The sequence below is a fragment of the Cervus canadensis genome, chromosome 31 (assembly GCF_019320065.1).
Source record: "Cervus canadensis isolate Bull #8, Minnesota chromosome 31, ASM1932006v1, whole genome shotgun sequence".
Classification (NCBI taxonomy): Eukaryota; Metazoa; Chordata; class Mammalia; order Artiodactyla; family Cervidae; genus Cervus; species Cervus canadensis.
Window position 1 is genome coordinate 30,882,233 of NC_057416.1, and position 9,805 is coordinate 30,892,037.

The window sequence follows — 9,805 nt, forward strand, 5'->3', positions numbered from 1 at the left end:
CCAGCCCCAGCCCCTGCATGTGGCCCCAGCCGCCTCCCCACCCACCCGGCCTCGGGGCCCACCTCATACACGCCGCCCGTGTCTCCCCGCAGCTGCTGGCTGGTGTGGCGCCCGAGCCTAGGCGCCTTCTACATCCCGGTGGCTTTGATTCTGCTCATCACCTGGATCTATTTCCTGTGCGCAGGGCTGCGCTTACGGGGTCCCCTGGCACAGGGCCCGAAGGCGGGCACCGGCCGGGTCTCCCTGGAGCCGGGGGAGGAGCTGAGGGGTTCTACCAGGCTCAGGAGCAGCGGCCCCCTCCTGAGTGACTCGGGTTCCCTCCTGGCGGCTGGAAGCACAGGGGTGGTGACGCCCGGGCCCCCGGAGGACGGCGACGGCCTCTATTCTCCGGGGGTCCAGCTGGGGGCGCTGGTGACCACGCATTTCCTCTACCTGGCGACGTGGGCCTGCGGGGCGCTAACGGTGTCGCAGCGCTGGCTGCCCCGAGTGGTGTGCAGCTGTCTGTACGGGGTGGCGGCCTCCGCCCTGGGTCTCTTCGTCTTCACCCACCACTGTGCCAGGCGCAGGGACGTCAGGGCCTCCTGGCGCGCCTGCCGGCCCTCGGCCTCGGCCCCCCGCGCCTCCCCCCGGGCTGCGCCTACCGGCCCCGAAGACGGGTCCCCGGTGTTCGGAGAGGGACCCCCGTCTCTCAAGTCGTCCCCGAGCGGCAGCAGCGGCCACGCGCCGCCCCCGGGGCCCTGCAAGCTCACCAACCTGCAGCTGGCGCAGAGCCAGGCGTGCGAGGCGGGGGCGGCGGCCCGCGGGGAGGGGGAGCCCGAGCCCCCGGGCCCCCGGGCCGGCCTCGGCCCGCGCCACCCTAACAACCTGCACCACGGCCGCCGGGGCCACAAGAGCCGCGCCAAGGGGCACCGTGCGGGGGAGGCCGGCGGCAAGAACCGGCTCCGGGCGCTGCGCGGGGGCGCGGCCGGGACGGCCGAGCTGCAGTCAAGCGAGAGCGGCAGCCCGCACCACAGCCCGTCCGAGAGCTACCTGGGCAGCAGCCGCCACAGCCCGGGCGCCGGGCCCCGGCTCGAGGGTGAGGCCGCGCTCACGCCGTCTGAGGGCAGCGACACGAGCGCCGCGCCGCCCCCCGAGGCCGGCCGGCCGGGCCAGCGCCGCAGCGCCAGCCGCGACAACCTCAGGGGCGGCGCGCTGGAGAAGGAGAGCAAGCGCCGCTCGTACCCGCTCAACTCGGCCAGCCTCAACGGCGCCCCCAAGGGCGGCAAGTATGAGGACGTCCCCTCGAGCGGCGCCGAAGCGGCCGGCGGCGGCTGCATGAAGACCGGCCTCTGGAAGAGCGAGACCACCGTCTAGGGTGGGCGCGCGCGCCGCTTCGGCAAGAGCTGGCCGTGCGGGCTCGTGGCCCCGCTTCTCGGGGCGGGGCGGGGGCCGCCTCAGAGACGTCGATCGGTACGCCCCCAGGTTGGAGCGGAGGTGCCTCGCTGTAGCTGGGCTCTCCAGCTGTAGTCCTGGAGACCGGGGGCGGGGAAGGCGCAGGCCCGCCACTGCGGAGAGGGCCGTCTCCCGGGGTAGCGACAGACAATCCCTGGACCGCGGGCGGGGTAGGGTTCCCTCCCGGCCCAGGCCGGTTTTCGGCGGCACCTGCCGTCCAGGCTTGCGGGCTAAGGTCCTGCCGGTCTGCGGCGCGACCGAGAGTGGCGGGGACAGCACAGCTCGGGCGGGCCCCTTCTAAGGTACACCCGCCTCACTGGCGGCGGCCGCCTTACTGGGAACACTGGTGATGGAGCCTGAGTGAGGCGTTCTCGCCTAACCGCCCTCCTCTGAAGTCTCCTCTCTGTGCCCATACCCCAGAGCCTCTCTCACCCCGACTCTGGCTAACTAGGGAGCCTAGCGGATGAGCCAGGTGACCAGGACAAGCCGGAGGGAACAGGTGCTGCTTTTTGGAATTAACTATGCAAGAGGAGGGGTGGCGTGTGAAAGGCAGCTGCCGGGATCAACCAGCTCTCTGGGAGGGAGGGAGGGAGAGGGGCAGGTGGAAGGGTGCAGCATTAGGGCTGGAGGCCATCCCCACGGAACTGGGACCACATGGCAGGATTCAGAGGGGGCACTTCAGGACAAAGCTAAGGCCCCACACCTAAGACGCTGACTGCCAGGCACCTGGGGAGGATGGGAGGATAGCAGAGCTAGTACTTCGATTTGGGGCTGAAGGTAGTCCTGCCTCAAACCTAGTCCTACTGAAAAAAACGCTCTGAAGAGGGGCGCCACTGCCAAGCTGCAGGCGGTGCTGGAAAAGCACTTAACTGTTAATCGCAGAGCCCATATCCCCAGTCTCAGCCTTCCACCTCCCAGGGACTAAGAGCCCTCCCCACCCCCATGAGGTCAGACAGGAGAACCTTATCGATGATCTGATGTCTAGGTCCATATTAGAAACCTCCAAAAAGTCAAACCAGCTTCCTGCCCCACTGAAGCCCAAACCAAATCCCCAAGGCAAAGGGTAGGGCCCCTGCGAATCACCTGGGACCTGTGCCTTCACTACTTTTAAACACCAGCACTCATATTTTCCCCAATCTAAAGAGCAAACCACCAGCCTTTGATTACAGCACACAATGAAAGTGGAGGGAACCTTGGGCCTCATGCAAAGCAACAGGGAAACTCAGCCCAGTGTCCATGTCACTCCAGCCTGTTCGCCAAGGCAAGAGTAGACAGACAGGGGAAAGGGAGAAAACCCACACGCCCTGAGATGGATCCTGTTATTTATGCTTGCTGCACAGACAATATTAGACAGAAAAAAAAAAAGGCAAAAAAAAAAAGCTTCATATTATTCTTCCACGTATGCTGGCTGCTGTTTACATACCCCGCCAATGCCTTAGCACTGGAGAGCTTTTTGCAATACGCTGGGGAAAGGGGAGGGAGGGGATGAAAAGTGCCAAAGAAAACATGTTTTTAAAAGCTCGGGTTTTATACAATAGAATGTTTTCTAGCAGATGCCTCTTGTTTTAATATATTAAAATTTTGCAAAGCCCTTTGAGCTATGACCTTACTCCTCCACCCACGGTCCTTTAGTGATGAGAGAGGACCTCTTAACACTGTACATATGAGCCCACAGGGTCTGTAAACAAACACAGGGCCGAGGGTTGCTGTTTCCATCCTCTGAAGGCTGGTAATGCTGGGAATACCCATGATCCACACCAGGAGAGGCCCGCCAGTCCCGCAGCAGCCGTGTATCCAATCCAATCAGGGAGCAGGAGAGCCCGTCGCTGCTCCAGCAGCCCGAGAGAAAGCCAGCCCACAGAACCGGGAGGGAGGCAAGCTGCTCTCTGGGACCAAGGGATGGGACTCTCTCCAACCCGGGCATCCCCACGCTCCTTCTGACTTCACCTCTGGGACCGCACAACCCCTCTTGGGTCTCTTAAACGAGAATGGAAACACCTGAGGGCTTGTGGACAGTGATTCCTCTGGCTGTGTCTGGCCTGTTAGCAAGTCATCAGATGAAGGGAAGCACCCTCAAAGCCCAATGTGCATCAGGGGGGGTTCGGAACACTCTGGGCGGCTTGTCTAGCTGCCTGGGCCTTCTGGAAGTCCCTAACTTCCTGAGGGGTACGCAAATACTGCTCGATTTCACTATCAGAAATGTCTTCATCTCCAGTGACCGTGGAGACAGGAAGGGTGGGACAGACTCGCTTTGGGGGCTTCAACATGCAGGGTGGGAGGAGGAGGGCAGGGCTGGCAGGCCGCTTGACCACAGGCAGCTCTAAAGAGCTACTCCCCACATCCTCCTCCTCCGGTCCTTGCCCCTGCCCCTGGCCCTGCAGCTCCAAAGAGCTACTCCCCACATCCTCCTCCTCCGGTCCTTGCCCCTGCCCCTGGCCCTGCAGCTCCTCCCCAGGGTCCATCTCGGCTGTTCCGTCCCGAAAGGCCTTGCGGACCAGCATGTGGCGGTGCTGGAGGAGGTCGCCGATGTGCTTGACCACAGACCGTTTGTCAAGCTTCAGAACCTGCAACCAGGCCAGCTGCTCAGCCATCCGCAGCAGCACAGTCAGCAGCTCCTGCAGGCGGGAGGAAGCGGGGTAGGGCAGGTCCACATTCGCCAATTTACAAAATCGGGCAAGGGAACAGGTCAGCCGATCTGAAGGCCGCAGGGACTGCCACGCCAGGAAAGTGGCGGCGGTGATGACGGGCAAGGGGTGCCGCCCGGTCACCAGCCACGTCTCATCGGCCAGCTCCACCAACTGCAGTGTTCGCGACAGCATCTTCTCCTTGTCTTCCACGTACTTGGCTGGCACAGACGGGGAGGCTTCAAACAGCTTGAAGCTGAAATAACCAAAATGAGGGTCTGGTCTCGGTACCTCCAGGAGACAGCTCTTCCAAAGCGCAGAAGATAGGCAAGCTATGCTATCCTTCCGGGAACACACAGCCTGCTGGGTAGCAACTTTATTCAGGTACCAAGAGAAATCAGGGTGAGTCTCCTGCAGGAGAGGTGAAGGGCAACAGAGTGCAGAAGGGCGCTAATGTCTCATGACAATCCCACCCGCCCCCACCATCAGCCATCATTCTGAGTAAGTGCTTTACAAAATGTTCTCCTTTACTCTACTCAACACCCTGTAATGTGCATTTAAGAGTTGAAAAACTTGCCCACAGTCATCCAGCTTGGAAGTGACCAAGCTTCAAACCCAAGGGCATTCAACACCGACAGCTTTTGCTTTCTACCGTATTTGTCAGATATAAAGAAAAGAATACAGCTACTTATTAAAGAAAAAAATTAGCTTCTAAGTCCAGCTCTGTCAGCTTGCTCATACTCTCTCAGCTCTAATCACAAACAACGTGATCCCGCTGAGGCAGGGCTGTGGCATTTAGTCAAGCAGGCCTGAGTGGTAGAACCCAGAAGCCCCGTGCCAAAGCTGATACTTAACCTTCCTACAGCATCAGGCTGCTGTGACAGCAAAGGGGTCTGAAAATGATACAACATTCTAGAAACGTAAAACGGGATTCACCCGACTAGTGCCAGGCACAGGAGAAGGAGAAAAGATTTTTTTTCTCCACATCCTCGTAAAATGGACTTTGGTCAAAAAGAGACAACCCGAGTTAAAAGGATTCGGGTCTACACCCATCCCACCCCCATGTCTCCCACCAGGCATGTACCTGCTACAGTAGGTCTTCACCAGGTCCACCAAACACAGAGATGGCACGTCCAGCCCCAGGAGCTTCACTATCTGCATGTAGGTTCCAGAAAACACATCCAAATCTGCATACAGCAGGGTGCAGATGGTCCCCATGGTCAGGGGCCAGTTTCGCTGCCGGCAGGTGATTAAGACACAGCAACCAACCAGCACCTCCTTCTTCTGCAGCCTGGCCGTGCGGATGCCAGCGTGCTGGTATGCCTGCTGGTAGTAGGCAATTGCCGTGTCCTCAAATGTTGGTGGCAGCTGCAGCACTCGACAGAGGTCTCTCACTCGGCGAAGACCTAGGAAAACCCGCGGCAGGAGTTAGAGGGGTTCCCAACAATACGTTAACAGTACCAGACAATTTGATCAAGTGGGATTTTTCCCAGGGATGCAAAGGTTTTTCAATATCCCTAACTCAATCAGTGTGATATACCACATGAACAAACTGAAGAATAAAAACCATATGATCATTTCAATAGATGCAGAAAAAGCTTTTGATAAAATGCAACATCCATTTACGATTTAAAAAAAAAATCTCTCCAGAATGTGGGTCTAGAGGAGACAACACATAATAAAGGTCATATATGACAAACTAATGCTAGCATCATCCTCAATGGTGAAAAGCTGAAAGCATTTCCTATAAGATTAAGAATAAGACAAGGATGCCCGTGCTCGTCAATTTTATTCAACATAGCTTTGGAAGGTCTAGTCATAGCAAACAGAGAGGAAAAATTAAAAAAATCTAAATTAGAAAGGAAGTAAAACCATCACTGTTTGCAGATGACATGATACTATACGTGAAGGAGTCAAAAGAGCTCCCAGCAAGTTCTGTTAAACTCACCTTGAATACCACATGCACAAATAATGGATCTTTCTACAATGATAAGAGTGACACTTGGTAAAGCCATTTGAAAAGCACAAAGACATTTGTGGGAAGCAGTCAATACTTCAGTGCCTCATCTTTTGCAGCTTGGTTTGATTTGTGACCAAGCTTTGACCTGGGTTCCTCAAATCTACCTCAAATATACCCAAGCAGACTTAAACCTTCCACCTAATTGCTACCTCTCTTAGAACCACGTCCATCCTTTATTTCTAATTATCATTCTCTTCTTCTCTACCTTTACACAGTAATGCTGGAAACAGAAAAGACAAGCAGACGAGCTGGACCATAAGGAGAATTTTCTTTAAAGCCACTGTGTCATAAAACGTTGATTCTCACCTCGTTGCTGGCTTCGACTAACTTGTTCATTCTCCCCGGTGCTTCGAGAATATGTTACTTCTGTAAGATAATGGACAACAAACAGCTTGTTTAATCTCTATTCACGGACCCCTGCCCTCTCACCACACAAAACCAGGGAGCAGAATCCAAATCATCAGGTACCCATTCCCTGTCTCACAGAAGGTGCTCATCTTTGCAGGTAAAAGGTCCATCTGGTTTTCTATGACCACAAGCAATTCCAAATACACAGAAGGCTGAAGATTAGGACTAACACTAAAACAGTTCTAAATTTCCAGCCACCCCTCCTGTACATTCAATTCAGGCAATTTTCCTGCCTGTAGATTGTGAGGGCTGCACTGGTCAGGGACTTGGAACACAAATGAAAAAAAGAAAAAAGTTTTTGCCGATTAGTTTTCCAAACTGCTTCAGGGTAGTAGTATCTCCCGCATTCGCACAGCATTGACCTATTGATACAATGCTTCCAAATAGGCAGACTAGGTAAATTGAATGGAACTTTGTTTTTCTGTTTCATTTATTCAACGTTAACATCTACATGTAACAGATAAGCTGCTAAGAAAACATAATGGCAGCCCCTGACCTGCAGTTCACTCGTTCACTTTCCCTGTTTTCTCCCATATCTAAGTGTGCTCATGACTGGGAGAGGGCAAAAGATAAGCAGCATCTGACGTCAATCCCTCCATCGCCCCAGGCTGTATCCACGGCCCTGGAAAAGCCCTCACAGGTACCTCGGAGGTTGCCCTCGTCACTGAAGGTGGTCGTAAGAACGCCCTCGGTGACCACGCAGCCGCAGTCGGAGCATACGAGCTGGTTCTGGGAATAGTGCGAGTCTTCCACGAGCTCAGCGGAGCCGCAATCGGGACAGCTGCCTCTACCCGGCATCGCACCAGCGGTCCAGAGCCTAGGCTGCTAACCGCCCCTACCGCCCACAACAGCAACTGTGCCGAAACAGGAAGTAGGAGCGGAGTCTTGTAGGGTCGCACCTTCCTCTTCCGGCTAGCGTAGCAGCCGTACTGTAGGTACCTCCTCGGCGGCTTCCGGTCCATCCTCTGCCGACTCGGGTAGAAACGTGATCGAGGAAAGGAGGTTCCTGACGGGACTGTATCTTCGGATTCCCCGCGATCTGTACTTAGTTTGAGGTTGGCTGTCTAGGCTCGGGGTTACTCTTGAGTGAGCTTTCTACCGCCATGGACGCGCGTAACAAACAAAAAATTGTTGCCAGCCACAAACAACTCTTCCTTCTAAAGCGCCAAGGGTATCGCAGATTCTCCTTTTCTCTTTGGTAACAAATGTTGATTCTGGCCATAGTACAAAATTTGTGGCCTAAAAGGGAGAGTAGTGTATTGAGAGAGCAGGAAATTGTGTTCTTCCCAGAGCAGCTTCCCTTCAGTCACGTTGTTTCCTCTCTTTGCAGTTTGTTTTTCTCCCCTGTAGGATGAGGGAGTTGGATTAAAATCCAGAGTGACAACCTGGGATGCTTCCAGAGAGTAGGCAAAGAATGTCTAAGGGAGTTGGACAGAAAGAATATGAGGGTTGGTGAGGCCCTTGGCAGTCTGAAGAGTTTAAGCAGATTGAGATGTTTTTAAAACCTTAAGCTTTAGGATGCTCCAAGATTCTAGCTCCGAAGTTCCTGGCGTGGTATAGTATTGATCAAAGAATTGAGCAAAAGTGCGCCTCTAGTAATGTTCCAGAAACCAAGCTCACAAGTGAGAGATTTTGTATGTCATATTTGAATATAACTTAAATGTCAGCAAAGAGTGTGTGTTTTCTCATAAGTAAATCCCGACTGCACTCATCAAGAATAAAGGTTTTCAGGAATTCCCTGGTAGCCCAGTAGTTAGGACCCTATGCCTTCACTGCTGAGGGCCCAGGTTCAGTCCCTGGCCAGGGTGTTGTAGCCACGCATTCTGGAAAACAAACTCACTCAGGAGGACGATGCAGATAGTGGAGTGCAGTTTATTACACTGATGGGCCCAAGGCCGAGTCTCCTCTTAGCCAAGGACCCTGACCAGTTTTTCTGAAAACCTTATATACCCTAAGTGTACATGCCCAAACCCACCTCCCCAAATTCCCTGAAACTAGACTGAACAAAGGAAAAGAAAGGTACAATCAAAGTTAACCCGTGATTCATATGCCTTAAGCCTAGGTAGTTAACAGTGGACAATTATCAATAGGCCTGTGGTCATACCCCAATAAACATAATAGAATGTATGATTCTATTCAGTTACACAGATAATTAGCGTATTCTTTTAGGCAACAGAGAGTCTAGGTATGAGCCCTGGTGCTCTTCCATCCAGGGGGCCTGGTTTTCCAGTTGGTATGTCGTTCCCATAGATACTGGGCATAGAGCTCAAAGTCCACAGTCTGGCCCAAGATGGAGTCCTCCTTTCAAGATGGAGCCTGTTCTGTCTGTTTCCTCTTTCAAGGGAACTAAAATTCCACAAGCCATGTGGTGTGGCATAAATACATAAATAAAATAAAATAAAACTTGAAAGTTTTAGAATCAATTGTGTCTGAAAAATAAGACAATTGAGTTAAAATTACAAAGAACCAAAAAAAAAATTACAAAGAACCGTGGCCAGCCCCTCTGACTCCAAGAAAACAGATGGGAGTTATCATAGCCAGTGCTGAAAGTATGTGGGGAATTTCTGCTTCTCAGTTTGATCTTGGAGAATTTCAGGCAGGCTCTGGCATTAGCAGATTTTAGATGTTAGTTTCAGACAGTGTAATCGACATCCTTACTGGGAGGGTAAACAGGTCCCTAAAAGGAACATAACTGGCCCTGGAAGTATGTCTTTACATTCCGATAGAGATGCCGCTCATCCCAATTTTGTGCAGATCATGAACCTAATTGCATTTTTTTTTTTTTTTGAAGTGGGATTTCACTACAGAGTCATCTTCCCATGACAGAAGCCTTGAAATTCTGCTTTCCCTGACAGTTTTCATAGTAAAGTAGAAGCAGTTTTATGATCCAGCAATTCTGGGGCTTCCCAGGTGGTGCAGTGGTAAAGAATCTGCCTGCAATGCGAGAGACACAGGAGACTCAGGTTCAATCCCTGGATCAGAAGATCCCCTGGAGGAAGAAATGGCAACCCACTCCAGTATTTTTGCCTGGAAAATCCTATGGACAGAGGCGCCTGGCAGACTATAGTCCATGGGGTCCCAAAGAGTCAGACATGATTGAGCACACACACAGCTAGCAACTCCAGGGGTGGAGGGGTAATTCTCTTCCAGCCACAAGTGTGTGATGGCGTCAGAGAGTCTCACTCTCAGACGCAAACAGGCTGGGAGGTAGGCAGGATCCAGGCCAGAAGATGGCGCGCTCTACTAAGACATACAAGTCTAGGGTTCGCGTTCTCACGAAGAAAACCATTTATTTAGGAAATTCATTTGTCTTTCTCTGGGA

The 9,805-nt window shown here is 53.3% G+C and overlaps 2 protein-coding genes across 4 annotated transcripts in view; one reads left to right on the forward strand and one right to left on the reverse strand.

Moving 5' to 3' along the window:
* Window positions 1–3,022, forward strand: part of ADGRA2 (adhesion G protein-coupled receptor A2) — a 36,623-nt gene extending 33,601 nt beyond the window's left edge. Inside the window, exon 19 of the mRNA XM_043454489.1 lies at window positions 93–3,022. Coding sequence (XP_043310424.1) covers window positions 93–1,353 — 1,261 coding nt within the window. The 3' untranslated portion in view covers window positions 1,354–3,022. The remainder of the gene's footprint in view (window positions 1–92) is intronic.
* Window positions 2,746–7,382, reverse strand: BRF2 (BRF2 RNA polymerase III transcription initiation factor subunit). 3 transcript variants are annotated; one of them, XM_043454491.1, is made up of 5 exons: window positions 7,128–7,365; window positions 6,382–6,441; window positions 5,140–5,461; window positions 3,881–4,311; window positions 2,746–3,817 (listed from the first exon to the last, which is right to left on the reverse strand). In XM_043454491.1, exons 1-5 carry the CDS (start codon window positions 7,279–7,281, stop codon window positions 3,522–3,524), a joined length of 1,263 nt encoding a protein of 420 aa, XP_043310426.1. In that variant the 5' UTR covers window positions 7,282–7,365; the 3' UTR covers window positions 2,746–3,521. The 3 variants fall into 3 exon arrangements, with proteins under 3 accessions (XP_043310426.1, XP_043310427.1, XP_043310425.1); XM_043454492.1 differs by having other exon boundaries at window positions 2,746–3,787; window positions 3,851–4,311; XM_043454490.1 differs by having other exon boundaries at window positions 2,746–4,311; window positions 7,128–7,382.
* Window positions 7,383–9,805: the final 2,423 nt, after the last annotated feature.